The sequence below is a fragment of the Neofelis nebulosa genome, chromosome 1 (genome assembly GCF_028018385.1).
Source record: "Neofelis nebulosa isolate mNeoNeb1 chromosome 1, mNeoNeb1.pri, whole genome shotgun sequence".
In the NCBI taxonomy this organism is placed as follows: Eukaryota; Metazoa; Chordata; class Mammalia; order Carnivora; family Felidae; genus Neofelis; species Neofelis nebulosa.
Genome location: NC_080782.1, coordinates 242,439,151 through 242,457,448, shown reverse-complemented (window position 1 = coordinate 242,457,448; position 18,298 = coordinate 242,439,151). Strand labels below are relative to the sequence as shown.

The window sequence follows — 18,298 nt, the reverse complement described above, 5'->3', positions numbered from 1 at the left end:
TAAAATGCTATCATACTGTGTGTACTATTTTGTAACGTGCTTTTTGTCTTTTATAAATATTCCTTTATGTCAACAAATCTATATCTACTTAATATTTAGTGGGATAGTAAACTAAAAGATGAAATTGTTAAGACAAATAGTTGAATTAAAAAAACGTGAATATTTTATTTTTATTTATTTATTTTTTAAGATTTTTCTCTTAAATTTATTTATTTATTTTGAGAGAGAGAGAAAGCGTATGCCGAGGTGGAACAGAGGGAGGGAGAGAAAGAGAATCCCAAGCAGGCTCTGCACTGTGAGTGCAGAGCCCAAAGCAGGGCTCGAATTCACAAACCGTGAGATCATGACCTGAGCTGAAATCAAGAGTTGGCCACTTAACTGACTGAGCCACCCAGGTGCCCCAATACTTGAATATTTTAAATCTGTTTATAGCATTGTGAGACTTTGAGTTTCCAAACTGTAAAACAAAACAAAACCTTCTTATAAAGTTACCTTGAGTTAGTGTGTGAAAAGAGTGAGGATGAACGATATGATTGTTAATTTATTTGCTAGTATATAATAATCAAATATTAGCATTTATAGGACTTTATATGAATTTAGGAAAATCTTATATTCTAGAGTTTTTTATATAGCTTTTAGTCATTTTTCAATTGTTTTTTCCTCTGGAGAAAAATGGTAGTCTGTGAATGTAAGACCTGGAAAGAAAATAGAAACCATTCACTTACTCTATACGAAATAAAGATCTAGGCGATGTGATCATTTAACAGAAAATTTGAAAACTACAGAAGACTGGGGAAAAATGATGTAAATCCTGTCACTCAAAGATCACCTATATTAAGTATATCTATCACCTGACATTGTGGTGTATTCCCCGTCTTCAAATATACACAAGTGTTTCCCTCCCTGTGTGTACTGTGTATACACACACAGGTATGATTATATAGACTCCTTTTTAAAAATTTGTATTAAAACATAGATATTCTCCTGGGTTTGTACAGATTTTGAAAACTACTGAACTCTCCCCCTTTTTCCCAGTTATAAAGGTTATAAGTATATAAAATGTACATGTTCAGTGTTGAAAACTAAATTACCCAGAATCCCGTCACTCTGAAATAACTATTGTTAACATTTTGTTGCTTTGTCTTTCTTTTATGCATACATTTACAGTTTTATTTTAACATGTTTGGAATGGAACTAGGATTTACTTTTCTGTTTGCTTTTTTACATCCAACTACATTACAAGTAATGTCTCATGATACTAAAGATTTAAATACAGTTGACCCTTGAATTGACCCACCTCCCTCCCCCCATGTAGTCAAAAATCTACATACAACTTTTAACTCCCCCCAAACTTAACTGCTAATAGCCCACTGTTAACCAGAAGCCTTACCAATAAAAAGTCAATTAGCACATATTTTGTATGTTATATATGTCATACACTGTATTGTTACAATAATATCCTTTTTCTTAATTTTTTTAGCTTATTTAGACTATATGGTTTGCGAGTTTTTTCAAGTTGTCACAAATCTCCAAAGAATTTCCCAATATATTTATTGGAAAAAAGTCATATATAGGTAGACCAATGGCAGTTCAAACCTGTGTTGTTCAAGGGTTAACTGTATAATTTTAATTGCTACATTTTATTGAATATGTATAGTTGATTAGAACTGATTTCAGATCATAGGATATTTATTTTCAGTTTTCTGTTGTAAATAACAACTATGCAATGAACAATTTTATACATAAACAATTTTCTCTATTTTTAGCAACATTTCCTTGGCTAAAGTCTCAGAAATAGAATTAATAGATAATGAATATGATCATTTTAAAGCACCAGAGAAACTTGCTAACTTCTCAGGTCATCACAATGTGGCTTCATTATTTAATTGAAAGTGAATATTCAGGGGCACCTGGGTGGCTCAGTCGGTTGAGCGTCCAACTTCGGCTCAGGTCATGATCTTGCGGTCTGTGAGTTCGAGCCCCGCGTCAGGCTCTGTGCTGACAGCTCAGAGCCTGGAGCCTGCTTCCGATTCTGTGTCTCCCTATCTCTCTCTCTGCCCCTCCCCCGTTCATGCTCGCTCTCTCTCTCTCTCTCTCTCTCTGTCAAAAATAAACAAACATTAAAAAAAAAAAAGTGAATATTCAGAATGTCAGACACAAAAATAAATTAAATAGTAAGATAAAAATGACATTTGCTTTACCCATGATTTTCTTATATCTTAATTGGACTAATAACAAGCTTAATATATAAATGAATTAATTGAAATAATTGTTCAGATGTTCATAGATTATGGAAATTGCTAGTAAAATCATGAACAAAGAAAAATTACAAAAGTTGTGGTAGTTTGGTATTTGTAGTCGGAGAGTTGGTTGACAATTTTAGTTTGTCAGTTAGAATTCATTGAATTGATTAATCAAATTTTACTAATTGTATAGGAATATTAGAAGACTTCCTTTTCCTAAAGGATCCACCAGAATAGTATAATTAATGATGCTGAGGGTTACCTTTGGCTTTATACTTCATATGAAAGTTGCCTAGTTTCCATGGCCAACTGAGAATTGTGTACTTATTAATTTTATGTAATTGATGTGGAAGGTTATAAAGATTATTTAAGGTAAAAATTAAAGAAGGTTTAGACATAATAAAATCATGTTTGAAGTGCATCACATTAACATCTGGTTATATAAACATTTTACTTTAATTGTTTGCAGAGTTTTTAGAAGTTAATCAGTAGTGATTGTTTTTTGATTTATTGTATTTTTTTTGATCATCAGCAAGTATATTTTTGTGGGGCATAGACTGAAATAAATCAGAGGCAAGTCTGACAATTGCCCATAAGATGTATGGGAAGGCTTACAGCCAGATTTTGTGTTGGTGAAGGAATAGGAGATAAAGGCTGGTTAGAAGGTTGGTAGTTGCTAAGATTGGGTGCTTTTGAGAGAGTCAAAAAATGACCTTTGTCCTGGAAACCCAGGAACATTTGTATCTTGCTCTTGACTAATATTACCTTCCTCACGTTTCCCGATGAAGAATAGAAGTATAGGCCGGAATCAGCAAAGCACAGTGACATTTCATTTCAGCTAAGGCTTTGGTTCCAAATGGCACAGCAGGTTGGACCCCATGGAGCTTTTCCACGGGGAAGCTTTTCTTAGCTCCAGTCTGAATTCCAGACTTCACTCCTCCAGTGAAATGAAATGTCCTGCGGTGTTTTCACCTGGGGCTGGTAGCCGTGGTCCCAGCATATGGAAGGATAGAAGGGAGGGAGAGAGGACAGAGAGGAAGGGAGAGGAAGAGTTGCAGTTCTCAATTCTTACTGTTCCAGGTACTTGGAAGAAAGGAACAGAAGAAATGCCATATCCTTGTGTACTTGATCTTTTCACCAGGCATAATGATACCACACATTTAAACAGTGGCCAGTAAAATACCCTTAAAGTTGACTGACATTACCAAGTACTCCCCTTCCTAGAAAAGGAAGGAGCCTTATATTTTGGGTAGTGTTATGGGGGAGCTTTGAGGACAGGAGTCCTTGAGCCACTACCTGGATGTCAGCAGATGGGGTAAGTTGAATCATAGAGGATCATGAATACCAAACAGAAGACATGAAACTTATCATTGTTTTCAATTCTCACTTCACGTTGAATGTTAAATTTGCCTTTTCACTTTAGGAATTAGAGAACGACACAGCTTTTCAGGAAGCCGTGAGAACTAGTCATGGCAGAAGACCTCCAGTAAGTGCACGTTTTTTGTTGTGGTAAAAAATACATGACATAAACTTAGCCATCGTAACCATTTTTATTTATTTTATCTTATTTTTAAATTCCAGGTAGTTAACAGTGTTATATTAGTTTCAGACATACAATATAGTGAATCAACAATTCCGTACATCACCTGGTGCTCATCACAGCAAGTGTACTCCTTAATCCCCGTCACCTATTGATCCCATCCCCTTACCTCCCCTCCCTGGTCACCATCAGTTTGTTCTCTATAGCTAAGAGACTGTTTCTTGAGTCTTCTCTTTTTTTCCCTTTGCTCTTTTATTTCTTCAGTTCCACATATGAGTGAAATCATACGGTATTTGTCTTTCTCTGACTGACTTATTTCGGGTAGCATTTTATTCTCTAGCTCCATCCACGTCTTTGCAAATAGAAAGATTTCATTTCATTCCTTTGCAAATAGAAAGATTTCATTCCAGTATTCTATTATATACATATAAATATACATATATATACATGTATGAATGTATACATACACACACACACACACACACCCACACACTACATCTTTAATCCATTCATCAGTCGATGGATCTTGGGCTGCTTCTGTAATTTGGCTATTGTAAATGATGCTACTATAAACAAAGGAGTGTGTGTATCCCTTTGAATTAGTGTTTTTGTATCCTTTGGGTAAATACGCAGTAGTGCCATTGCTGGATCATAGAGTGGTTCTATTTTTAACTTTCTGAGGAACCTCCATACTGTTTTCCACAGTGATTGTACCAGTTTGCCTTCCCACCAACAATGCAAGAGAGTTCCTTTTTCTGCACATCTTTGCCCACATCTGTTGTTTCTTGGGTTGGTGATTTGAGCCATTCTGACAGGTGTGAGGTGATAGCTCATTGTAGTTTTGATTTGCATTTCCCTGATGGTAAGTGATGATGAGCATCTTTTCATGTGTCTGTTGGCCATCTGGATGTCTTCTTTGTAAAAATGTCTATTCATATCTTCTGCCTATTTTTTAACTGGATTGTTTGTTGTATGGTGTTGAGTTTTATAAGTTCTTTACATATTTTGGATACTAATCCTTTATTTGATAAAACATTTGCAAATATTTTCTCCCATTCCATAGGTTGCCTTTAATTTTTTAGATTGTTTCCTTTGCTATGCAGAAGCTTTTTTTTTTTTTTAAATGTTTGTTTATTTTTGAGAGAGAGAGCAGGGGAGAGGCAGAGAGAGAGAGAGTGTCCCAAACAGACTCTGCACTGAGAGTGAAGAGTCCGATGTGGGGCTTGAACTCACGAACTGCGAGATCATGCCCTGAGCTGAAGTCAGAGGCTCAACCAGCTGAGCCACCCGGGCACCCTGCTGAAGCTTGTTATTTTGATGAAGTCCCAACAGTTTATTTTTGCTTTAATTTCCCTTGCCTCAGGAGACCTATCTAGAAAAAAAGTTGCTATGGCTGATGCCAGAGAAAATAACTGCCTATGTTTTCTTCAAGGACTTTTAGGGTTTCAGGTCTCAACATTTAGGTCCTTAATCCATTTTGAGTTTATGTTTGTGTATGGTGAAAGAGGATGTTCCAGTTTCATTCTTTGGCATGTGGCTGTCCAGTTTTCCCAACACCGTTTGTTGAACAGACAGTCTTTTTCCCATTGGCTATTCTTTCCTGCTCTGCTGAAGATGAATTGATCATATAGTTGTGAGCTCATTTCTGGGTTTTCTATTCTGTTCCACTGATCTATGTGTATATTTTTGTGCCAGTACCATACTGTTTTGATTACAGCAGCATTATAATATAACTTAATGTCTAGAATTGTGGTGCATCCAGCTTTCCTTTTCTTTTTCAGCATTACTTTGACTGTTTGGAGTCTTTGGTACTTGCATACAAATTTTAGGATTGTTTGGTTTAGTTCTATGAAAAATGCTCTTGGTATTTTGATAGGGTTTGCATTAAATGTGTAGATTACTTTGGGTCATATAGACATTTCAACAATATTTATGCTTCCAAGCCATGAGCATGGAATGTCTTTCCATTTCTTTGTGTCGTCTTCAGTTTCTTCCCTCAGTGTTTTATAGTTTTTAGAGTACAGGTCTTTCACCACTTTGGTTAGGTTTATTCCTAGGCATCTTATTATTTTTGATGTAATTGTAAATGGGATTAGTTCCTTAATTTGTCTTTCTGATGTTTCATTATGGGTAGTTAGAAACAACACATTTTTGTATGTTGATTTTGTGGCCTGTGACTTTACTGATTTGTTTATCAGTTCTAGCAGTTTTTTTGGTGGTCTTTTGGGTTTTGTACATAGAGTATCATGTCATCTGCAGATAGTAAAAGTTTTACTTCTTCTTTGCTGATTTGGACACCTTGTATTTCTGTCTCTTCTCTGTTTGCTGTGGCTAGGATTTCCAGTACTATGTTAAATAAAAGTGGTGAGAGTGGACATCCCTGTCTTATTCCTACTGTAGAGGAAAAGCTCTCAGTTTTCCCGCATTTAGGATGACATTAGCTGTGGGTTTTTCATATGTGGCCTTTATTACATTGAGGTTTGTTGCCTCTAAACCTACTTTGTTGAGGGCTTTTATCATGAATGGATGTTGTACTCTGTCAAATTCTTTTTCTGCATCTATTGAAATGATCATGTGGTCTTTATACTTTCTCTTATTAATGTGATGTATCATGCTGACTGACTTGCAAATATTGGACCACTCTTGCAACTCGGGAATAAATCCCACTTGATTGTTGTGGATGGTTATTTTAAATGTGTTATTGGATTGCTTCTCGGCCTTTTGGCTAAGATCAAGTGTAGTTTAAATGTATTATTGGATTCAGTTTGCTACTATTTTGTTGAGTACTTTTGCATTTATGTTCATCAGAGATATTGGCCTGTAGTTCTCTCTTTTAGTGTTGCCTTTATCTGCTTTTAGAATCAAGATAATGCTGACCTCATAGAATGAATTTGGAAGTTTATCCTCTGGTTCTATTTTTTGGAATAGTTTGTGTTTTAAATATATGGTAGATTTTGCATGTGAAGCCACTTAGTCCTGGAGTTCTGTTTGTTGGGAGTTTTTTCTTGGCTGGTTATTGGTCTATTCAAATTTTCTATTTCTGACTGTTTTCAGTTTTGGTAACTTACATGTTCCTAGGAATTTCTTTTAGATTGTCCAATTTATTGACATACATCTTTTCATGATATTCTCTTATAATTGTATTTCTGTGGTGTTGGTTGTTATTTCTCCTCTCTCATTTGTGATTTTATTGATTTGAGTCCTGTCTCTTTTTTTCTTTATAACCCTGCTATGGTTTCATTGATCTGATCTATTGTTTTTTTAGTTTCTGTATCATTTATTTCCGTTCTAATCTTTATTATTGCTTCCTTCTGCTGGTTTATTCTTTATTGTACTTTTCCTAGCTCCTTTAGGTGTAAGGTTAGGTTGTTTATTTGAGATTTTTCTTGCTTCTGCTTTTGAGAAAGAAAGTTCTTTTTGAAAAGAACTGCTTTTGCTACACCCCAAAGGTTTTGGACCCTTGTGTTTTCATTTCATTTGTTTCCACGTACTTTTTTATTTCTTCTTTTATGGCCTGGTTGACCCATTCATTGTTTATATAGCCTCCATGTATTTATGGTCTTTCAGATTTTTTCTTGTTGTTGACTTCGAGTTTTGTAGCATTGTGGTCAGAGAAGGTGCATGGAAGACTTCACTCTTCTTGAATTGGTTGAGACCTATTTTGTAGCCTAATACATGATCTGTTTTGGAGAATGTTCTGTGTAAACTTGAAAAGAATGTGTACTCTGCTGTTTAGGATGGAATGTTCTGAATATATCTGTTAAATCCATCTGTTCTAGTCAGTCATTCAAAGCCATTGTTTTCTTGTTGATTTTCTGTTTATATAACCTATCCATTTATGTGAAGTCCCTTAATATTATTGTACTATTATTGATGAGTTCCTTTATGTTTGTTATTATTTTATGTATTTGGGTGCCTCCATTTGGGTGCATAAGTATTTACAATTGTTGTATCTTCTTTTAGATTGTCCCCTTTATTATTAGATAGCGTCCTTCTTTGTGTCTTGTTATAGTCTTTGTTTTAAAGTCTAGTTTATCTGATATAAGCATTGCTACTCTGGCTTTCTTTTGACATCCATTTGCATGATGTTTCTTCATCACCTCACTTTCAATCTGCAGGTGGCTTTAGGTCTAAAATGAGTCTCTTGTAGGCACCATGTAGATGGGTCTTGGTTTTTTTTTTATCCATTCTGACACCCTGTGTCTTTTGATTGGAGTGTTTAGTCCATTTACATGCAAAGTAATTCTTGATAGATATGTATGTACTGCCATTTTATTACTTGTTTTGTGATTGTTTCTGAAGATTTTCTCTGATCATTTATCTTTCTCTCTTTCATGGCTTACTGGTTTTCTTTAGTGATATATTGGGATTTCTTTCTCTTATTTCTTTTCATTAGGTTTGTACATAACCTTTTCTGCGTATAGCAGTCTATATTAAGTTGTTGATCATTTGGGTTTGAATCCATTCTATACTTCTGCCCTTTACACGTTTTAAGTATATGGTTCATATTTTACATCCTTTTATTTTGTGAGTTCTTTGATTTTTTATAGAAATACTCATTTTTACTGCTTTTGTGTTTTCTAATTTCTTTCTGTTGCCTTTTGTTTTTCCTTTCCACTCAAAGAGGTCCCGTTAGTATTTCTTGCAGGGTTGGTTTAGTGGTCATCAGCTCGTTCAGTTTTGTTTGGGAAACTCTTTATCTCTTCTCCTATTCTGAATGATAGCCTTGCTGGATAGAGTATTCTTGGCTGCAGATTTTTCCTGTCCAGCATTTTGACTATATCATGCCACTCCCTTCTGGCTTGGAAAGTGTCTTCTGAAAAATCTCTAGCTAGCCTAATTGGTTTTCCCTTGTAAGTTATTGTCTTGTTTGTGGCCTTTAATATTTTTTCTTTATCACTATATTTGCCATCTAGATTACAATATGTTTTGGTGTGGGTCTGCTTTTGTCAGTTTTGATGGGGGTTTTCCGTGCCTCTTGGATCTGGATATCTGGTTCCTTCCCCAAATTAGGGAAACTTTCTGCTTTATTTCTTCACATAAATTTTCTGCCCCCTTTTTACTTTCTTCTTCCTATGGGACTCCTTTAATACAAATGTTATGTTTAGTGGAGTCACTGAGCTCCTTAAGTCTATTATTGTTTCGCATCATTCTTTTTTCTCTCTTTTGTTTGGCTTGATTACTTTCTACTACTTGGTCTTCTAGGTCATTAATTTATTTTCTGTGCTTCTTCCAGTCTGCTGTTCCTTCTATCAAACGTGTTTCTCACTTCATTTATTGTACCTTAAAAAAATTTTTTTTTAATGTTTATTTTATTTTTATTTATTTATTTATTTATTTATTTTTTCAACGTTTTTAATTTATTTTTGGGACAGAGAGAGACAGAGCATGAACGGGGGAGGGGCAGAGAGAGAGGGAGACACAGAATCGGAAACAGGCTCCAGGCTCCGAGCCATGACGCGGAGCCTGACGCGGGGCTGGAACTCACGGACCGCGAGATCGTGACCTGGCTGAAGTCGGACGCTTAACCGACTGCGCCACCCAGGCGCCCCTAATGTTTATTTTAGAGAGAGAGACAGAGTGCGAGCGGGGAGAGGGGGCCGGCTGGGGGGGGGGGGTGGGTAGGGACAGAGAGAGAGGGAGACAGAGAATCCGAAGCAGGCTCCAGGCTCTAAGCTGTCAGCACAGAGCCTGATGCGGGGCTCAAACCTGTGAACTGCGAGATCATGACTTGAGCCAAAGTCAGATGCGTAACCGACTGAGCCACCCAGGTGCCCCTCGTTTATTGTACCTTTTATCTCAGGTGTGTAATTTTTTATCTCATGTTAAGGGTCTCATTCATTTCTTATACCCTTTTCTGAAGCCCAGTTGAGTATCTTTATGATCATTGCTTTAAATTCTCTGTCAAGCATATGACTTATACCTGTTTTGCTTAGATCTCTGGCCATGGCCTTGTTCTGTTCTTTTATTCGAGATGAATTCCTCTGTGTTTTCATTTTGTCTAAGTCTCTGTGCCTGTTTCTGTGTGTTAGGAACGTCAGCTATGTCTCCTATTCTTGAGGGTAATGACCTTACAAAGAAGAGGTCCTGTGATGCCTTGCTGTGTAGCTTCCCTTGTTCCCCAGACCCGGACACTTCTGGAAGTGTTTCCAGTGTGTGATGTGTGCACTTCTGTTGTGTCCTGGCTGCTTTATCCTTCACACCGGCCATTTACAGAGGCTCTCTTTGCCTGTTGAGGTCAGTTTTTGTCCCTGGCCTGAATGTCATGAGTTTTAACAAGGTGTGCTCTGCTCTGTTTCTAAAGTGAGACCTGACACTACCACGGCTGGAATCGAGATTCTGCAAAACTCCCTGGTTGGTTCTAGCCTCCCTTGAAGCTAACTAAGGGCATGTCATTAAATTCTGGCCAGTGGAATTTAGCAAATGTGTCCTGTATGATTTCTAGGAAATGTCCTTAAAGGGGAAAAATGTGTTCTGTCCCTCATCTTCCTTATTGTTGGCTGGAACATGACTGGAACCTGAGCAGTCATCTTGAACAGCCAGGTATTGAGGATAGCGAAGAAATTATCCAATTCTGTCTTGTTTAAACCACTACTTTTTTGGTTTTCCTATCACTTGCAACCAAACCTAATCTTCAGAATTAATATTGTTCTAGATCTTAAACATTTTCATCCCAAGAAAAAAAATGTTTTGTAACTATGTCTGGTGAGGAATGCTAACCAGACTGACGGTAGTATATACAAATATACATTGTCATGTTGTACTCTTGAAACATATATGATGTTATATGTCAATTATACCTCAATTAAAAAGAAAGAATAGAACTAATAAGGATAAGGGCTGGCATAATGGAAAGAATGCTGGGGTGGGGGTCGGGAGAACAGGGACTTATCCAATTGACCGACTGTTTAAGTTTGGCCAAATTTCTTAATTTTTTGGTGTCACTCATACCCTTATAAAATGGCACTATTGGTCTTTGTCCCTGCTTTAAATTTGAGTGTAAACTAAGGATTAAATGGAATTATAGCTATTAAAAAAAACAAAAAGACAAAAACAAACTCCCTGGTTGGGAGACCAGGGACATCAGGGAGTGTTGACAGGGGTTTGGGCCAGTCTTCTGGGGGGAGGGGTCTGTGGTGATGCATCTTACACAGCCTGACTACGAAATGCAGTTTTATAGGAGTGTGGGGGGCAAGGCTTAGTGTAGGAACGTTAAGTACCAAATGTCTGTGCTGTGCTGGTTCCTACAGGTGGCCCTATGTTTATGCCAACGGGCTAGGGAAGGAAATGGCAACAGCCGGTTTATTTGTTCCCAGAAGGGTCTCTCTGTGAGCACTGTCTCTCTGGAGTACACTCCGAGATGACTGAATAACCTCCCCACTGTGTGCCCCAGGCACTCTTCAGATCACTCTTTCCATGCCTCGTGTCCACAGGTTGTTTACCCGCCTTCTCTCCAAGAACAGCGCAGCGTCCTCCCGGCTCTATGCTAGCCAAGCCTGCTAACTTCTAAGACTCCAGGCTTTAAGCCCTGCTGCTGCCAGAAGTCATGAAATTTGGCCCTTCTTGCTTTCCAAGCCAATTTCTATGGGAATTCGTTTTCCCCAAGCACTCCCCTCTGTGTTAGTCTGTCTCTTACCCTTCTCTGCCCCCACAGCTCCTTTCCCACAGCAGTGACCACTGTCCCTCCATCCCTCCATCCTCCCTTTCTCTCCCAAACTGCATCTCCACACTTCTGCCTTCTTTGATGTGGCCTCTTCCCTACCTTTAGTTGTGGAGCTTGTTCTGCTAGTTTTCAGGTCAGTTTCTGGAGTATTTAGGACGATTGGACAGTTACCTTGTGTTTGTGGGACAAAGCGGGCCTAGGGTCCTCTTACTCTGCCACCACCTTCCTGAATCCCTCCCCTTTGTAACCATTTTTAAATCATGGTTCAGTATGTTAAATATATTCTCATTCTTGTGAGACAGATCTCCAGGAGTTTTTTATCTCCCCAAACTGAAACTCTATACCGATTAAACAGAACTGTGCATTCTCCCTGTAGCCTGTGGCAGCTGTCTTTCTGCCTTCTGCCTTTAGGAATTCAACTACTTTAGGCACCTCATATAAGTGGAATTCTGCAGTCTTTGTCTTTTTTGTGACTGGCTTAGTTCACTTAGCATAATGTCTTCAAGGTTCATCTGTGTTGTGGGATGTGACAGGATTTCCTTCCTTTTTAAGGCTAATAATCCTACGTGTGTATATCATACTGTGTTCCATGAACACGTGGGTACTCCTGCCTCTGGGCTCTTATGAATAGTGCTGCTGTCAACATAGGTAGGCAGATGTGTCTTTGCAACCCTGTTTTTAGTTCTTCGGATGTATACCCAGAAGTCGGATTGCTGGTGCCACAGTAATCCTGTTTTGAATGTTTTGAGGAACCTCCATACTGTTTCCATATCAGTTGCACCATTTTATAATCCTGCTAACAGTAACAGGGTTCCAGTTTCTCTGCATCCTCACTAACACTTACTTTCTATTGTTTTGATAGTAGCAGTTTTAATGGGCATGAAGTGATTCTTGATTCTGATTTCATTTCTCCTATGATTAGTGATGTTGAGTATCTTTTTGTAGGCTTCTTGGCCATTTGTATATCATCTTTGAGGAGATGTCTCTTCAAGTCCTTTGCCCATTTTTTAACTGGGTTATCCTGATTTTTTTGTTGTTGAGTTGTAGGTGTTGATATATTCTGGATATTAACCCCTTATCAGATATATGATTTGCACATTATTGTCTCCCATTTTGTAGTTTGCCTTTGCGTCCTGTTGATTATGTCCTTTGACGCACGCAATTTTTTAAGTTTGATGTAGCCCCATTTTTATAGCCTCACTTTTGTTGCCTGTGCTTTGGGCATCAATTCCAACAAATCATTGCTCTGTCCAACGTTATGAAATGTTTCCGCTATGCTTTCTGGGAGTTTTGTAGTTTTAGGTTTTATATTTAGACCTTTCATCCATTTTGAGTTAATTTTTTGTGCGTCGGCTCTAATTTCATCCTTTTGCAAGCGGATATCCAGCTTTCCCAGCACCATATGTTGGGGAGACTGACCTTTCCCTATTATGTGGTCTTTGCACGCTTATGGAAGATCACTTGACCATATGGAAGGTTTTTTTCCTGCACTTTTTATTCTGTCCCATTGGTCTGTTTGTGTTTATGCCAGTGCCACACTGTTTACATATAGTAGCTTTGTAATCAAATGAATTTCAGGATGAATTTTCTATTTCTTAAAAAATGGACATTGATATTTTGGTAGCAATTGCATTGAATCTGTAGACTGCTTTGAGTAGTATTGACATCATAACAATAATTAAGTTTTCTAGTCCTTCAACGTGGGATGACTTTTTTATTTTTGTCTTCTTTAGTTTCTTTCTGCAGTGTTTTGTAGCTTTCAGTATATCCAGTAAGTGAATTTTAAAGTATTTTAGATCAAAAAGTTTCTTTATACTCTTGAGAATATAAATATTATTAGTTATGTAAGGCATTGGAATATATTTACCTGAAATACTCATTGTTTAAAAAATATTTGCCTTTCTGATTTTTAAAGTTACATAAATATTGATCTTCCAAAACACTGGCGCTTAGTTTACAAATTACTCCTTCCTTGGATTAATGCCCTTCAGTTAGTTAATTAATGTTTTACCAATGCATAAATTGCTAGAGTGATTTTTTCAATAGTGTTATTAAAATTTATGTGTCATGCAAAGCATAGGCATCTGGCCTTCTGCAGTGCATGAAATCTGTCAAGCTTTTTTTTGTAGTTGAAAATAAACAAGGTTGGCACAAAGTAAAATAGCAAAGAACAGAAAGTTCTATCCCTAATGTTCTATGCCTAATATTCCTTTTTTTGAACTACTCTTCCCCACTTGCTCACTACTATATAGCAGTGGATCTCAGTCCTCTACAACTATCCCAAGGGACATTTGGCCTGGAGATATTTTTGGTCATAACAACTTGGCTGAGTGCCACTGGCATCTACTGGGTAGCAGGCAGAGATGCTGCTAAACATTATATGATTCACAGGGTACCCCCCCCCCCATAAAAATTATGTGGTGAAAGGTCAGTGGTACCAAAGTTGAGAAACTCTGATGTATAGCAACCTCTCTGCTTTACGTGAAGTGTCCTTTTGCTTTCATCTTGCCTCACTTTGTTACTTTCTCTCTTTCCTCTCTGTCATGTGTATTATTAACAAAAATAAGTTATTAGTATTAAACAACCACTTACAGTGGAAATTATCTTGTGAGTAGCTTTCCCATCACATTTATGTAAGTGAATTTAGTGTAGTTCCCTGCAATGAGGTTTGCCACCTATACAGTTAGAGGACACAGAGGACTGTGTACTCTACAAGACTATTTTCACTTTTTTTTTTCTCAAGTTTATTTATTTATTTTGAGAGCAAGAAAGAAAGCGTTCAGGAGGGAAAGGGGCAGAGAGAGAGAGAGAAAGTGCGAATCCCAAGCAGGCTCCCCGTGGTCAGCACAGAACCCGACACAGGGCTTGATCTAATGAACCATGAGATCATGACCTGAGCTGAAATCGAGTCAGCTGCTTAACTGATTGAGCCACCCAGCCATCCCTGGACAATTCTCATTTCTGATACCAACTGCAAGTTTAGGGGATTCCCAAAACCACCTTCAGGTTCAATTATTCTTTGAAAGGGCTCACAGAACTCACTGAACGCTATTATACTCATGACTTATTACAGGGGAAGGATACAGTTAAAATCTGCAAAGGAAAGTGACATATAGGACAGAGGCTGGGGGATCGAAACGTAGAACATCTGGTCATTCTTTTCGTGTGGAATCCTGCATGACATTAACTCCTCCTGGCCAATCTGTGTGATGACACTACTTACGGAAAGAATATTGCCAACTAGGGAAGACCACTCACAACTTTGGTATCCAGGGTTTTTACTGGGACTCTATCACATATTGTTAACATGGCTGACGTTTAGTCTCCAGCCCCTTCTGGAAATTTGGACTAATACCTCTGGAAGTTAAAACTGATATTATGTTGTCCCAAAGCTCCCATCATAAATCACATTGTTCAGTTTTCTGGTGGCCAAAGCCCCTAGGCAAACAAAGAAATACATATCAGGCAGGACATTCCAAGGGCTTAGAGATCACTGCCAGTAGCCAAGAGCAGAGCCAGACCTCTCCTTGGATAAAATTAATTCTTGACTACACATTTCATAATCAGTGTTTTAATTTTAAGGTTACCTTCATCATGGAAAAAAAATCATATGTTCTTTCAGTAAGCTAATGACTAGGCTATAAGCTTTTTGAAGAAGCTGACTGTCTTATACAGTGTTCTTTTCTTTGCTACTGTAGCTGCTTCATAAGTCTTTATTCCATGACTTAGTAAATAAGCAAACATTTTCTTCAGTTTAGTGATTTCAGGTATCAGACATCAAGTGATAATTTTACCATGCTGGCCTTTCAGTGGTGTTTAGAAGTGACGTTAGGGATCCTTATTTTATAGATGAGAAAACTGAAGCCTAGAGAGGCCAAGAGTCTCACAGCTAGCCATAGCTGGCTTAGAGCTTAAGTCTCTTGACCTCCCATTGAATGGTATTCTCATCACAGTCTACTTATTATGTTAAACAGAGAGAAATTGTATAACTTCTATGTGAAAGGTATTAGTTTACTCGTGGGATAAAATTCTAACTAGTTCCAAAGGACTTTATAATCTTAGGGAGGGAAATAAAATGGATACATATGTTCAAAGCATAATGTAATAAGCATTGTACAAAAAAAAGTGCAAATTGCTATGGGATGTCAAAGAGATTATTTGTCACTAGTTGGGACAATCAGACAAGGATGCTTAGAATTTAAATTTACAGTTGAATATTAAAGGGTATGTACAATTAAGACTGATCTTAAGATATGGGAGGAAAGGCATTGCAGATGAGGGTGTAAAGCAAATAAAGGAAGAGACTGTTGAATCTACTCTATCTGAAGAGATCAATCTTATGCTTAAAAAAAAAAAGAACATGGATTTAGTCATTAGTAAGTAGTTAGAAGAATAATAGTCTCTTTCCTTCAGTTTGTTCTCATGGAAAAAATTGCTGAGACCCATATCCTTTCTTTTCAGCATTTTCTAAGATATGTGAGATCAAGTTTGTTAATGATTTTGTTTAAGAGTTCTGTATTTTTACTGATTTTTTGGGTTGGGGAGGCTACTAGTTCTATTAGAAAGATGTCAAAATTTACACTATGTGGATTTATTTCTTTTTTTAGGGTTTTGCTTTATTTGGAGAAAAAATATTTAGAATTATTATACTTTCAGTATAAATTGAGCCTTTTATTGTTTTTGAAATATCCTATCTCTAGTAATACTGTTTGTCTCTTTTGCCAGATATTAATATGGCTACTCAAGCTCTCTTTTACCTAGCATTTGCATGATATGTCTTTCCCATCTCTTTGCTTTCAACTTTTCCATCCATATATTTAAGATGTATTTCTCATTAGCAGAATGTAACTGAGTTCTGTTTTTGAAATGTAGTCTGAGAATCTTAGTCTTTTAGTGAAGTATTTAGTCCATTTATATTTAATGAAATTACTGATGTGGTTTTAATTTATTGTTTTATTTGCTTTTTGTTTTTTCCTGCCTCTTTTATATATCATCTCTCTCATTTCTTGCCTTCTTTTGTTTGTTTTTTATTATTCCATTTCCCCCCAGTGTTATCTTGCGAATTTACATTCTTTAACCATTCTTTTAGTGTTTTCCTAAAGATTACACTACTTATCTTCGAATTATTAAAATCTAATATAACTTTGTATTTTACTACTTCCTAGACAATGCCAGAATTTTACACTTTTTAGCAATTTTTCAGTTCTGTAATTTCTATTTATTCCTTTTTTATAGTTTCCAATTCTCTGCTGAAATTGTGTCTTATCTTTTAATTCATTGATCATATTAAGAAGCATAGTTATGTTAAAGTCTGTATCTGACATTTCCATTATATATATCCTTTTCTGAGTTTTTGTTCTTTTGTTCTCTTGGCTTTTAGTTAGGTAGTCTTGCCTCCTGTAAGTCTGGTTGTTTTTTGTTGTTGTTTTTAAGATTTTATTTTTAAGTAGTCTCTATATCTAACACAGGGCTTAAACTCACAACCCTGAGAGCTGCACACTCTACTCACTCAGCCAGCCAGGCTCCCCTGTCTGGTTGTTTTTGATTCAGTGCCAGGCAGTGTAAATGAAAAAATTCAGAGATAATTCAAGGCTGTATGTCTGAGCTGTCCAGTATGATAACTACTAGCTACATGTGGCTATTTACATTTAAATGATTTAAAATAAAATATAAAAATTCAGATCCTTATTATACCAAACACATTTCGAATGCTCAACAGCCACATATGACTACTAGCTATCTTATCAGACAGGGCAGATATAGAACATTTTCATCACTATAGGAAAGTTCTGTTGGATAGCACAGCTCTAGATGATCTTATCTTTCATTAGAGAATTTACTTTTGCATATAGCTCTAGAGGCACTAGGAGTCCTGGTTCACCCTAATTCAGTTAAGTTTGGGATGATTCTAAATTGGACGTCAGTGTTTATGAGAGGTAGTATACTTCTCATTTACTTTTCAGTTGTAGAGTGTAGCCTTTTGAGGTCACAGCCTGAAGCCTGGAGGATTACCAGGGCTCCAGTGTTTTATCTCTTCAGACCTGTAAGTCTGTGGAGAGCTGTGTTCAGCTTCTCAGCCATGCCTCTGAATTAAGCAGATGCCTGTTGGAGAAAAGCAGGCTTAAATGCAGGAGTACCTCTCAAACCTTCCCTTTGCCTTATCTTGGGACCTTGTAATTTTTCACTTCCTTCTTGGTTTTCTAATGTATTCAAATTGATTTTTCCTAAAAATATTTTTGTCCCCTGCTTTTTTAGTTGTTCTTATTGGGAAAGTTGTTTATCCATCATAGCCAGAAGTAGAGCTCTTCTACTAACGATGTTTTAACCAAATACTTCAAACAAATATGCTTAACAACTAATATGCATAGAACATTTCCACCTACATGGCCCTATTTGATTCCAAGTATAATTTTGTGATCAAGATATCCTTATTTCAGAGATAAGAAAATTTAGGTTCATAAAGATACGAATAAAAACAGCTGGTAGTAGGAGAGCTGAGAATCAAACCCAGATCCTCTGATGCCAAGTCGTATGTATTTTGTTAGGCCTAGTGGCTGGCAGTAATAAGTATGCATAATGAATGATAGATACAACCATGAATACTAATCTTTCGCGTTGGTGCCTCAGGTCATTCTAAAGCCCCCTTTTTCCTTTAAAATGAATTCTAGAATAAGTCTCCCTCTTAATACTTTAAAATACCTAGGCCCCTTAATATTTAGGATAATTAAAGGGAAGTTATCCTAAATATTATATACTACTTCTTTACTGATGAGTCTGTATTTCCCATTGCTTTTTTCGTTTTCAATTGTGTAGCTTAATCTGAATTCCATTAATTATGTCTTTTTTCCTCCC

At 36.9% G+C, this 18,298-nt stretch overlaps 1 protein-coding gene and 1 pseudogene across 9 annotated transcripts in view; both read left to right on the top strand.

The window, feature by feature from the left end:
* IFT88 (intraflagellar transport 88) overlaps positions 1–18,298 on the top strand; it is a 132,958-nt gene that overhangs the window by 6,497 nt on the left and 108,163 nt on the right. For 5 of the 9 annotated variants that reach the window (XM_058690316.1, XM_058690305.1, XM_058690354.1 and 2 more), the window contains one exon: positions 3,667–3,729. The exons of the other annotated variants lie outside the window; for them this stretch is intronic. In XM_058690316.1, coding sequence (XP_058546299.1) covers positions 3,667–3,729 — 63 coding nt within the window. The remainder of the gene's footprint in view (positions 1–3,666; positions 3,730–18,298) is intronic. 9 annotated transcript variants of the gene reach the window in all.
* On the top strand, positions 6,489–6,602 carry LOC131490142 (U2 spliceosomal RNA; annotated as a pseudogene).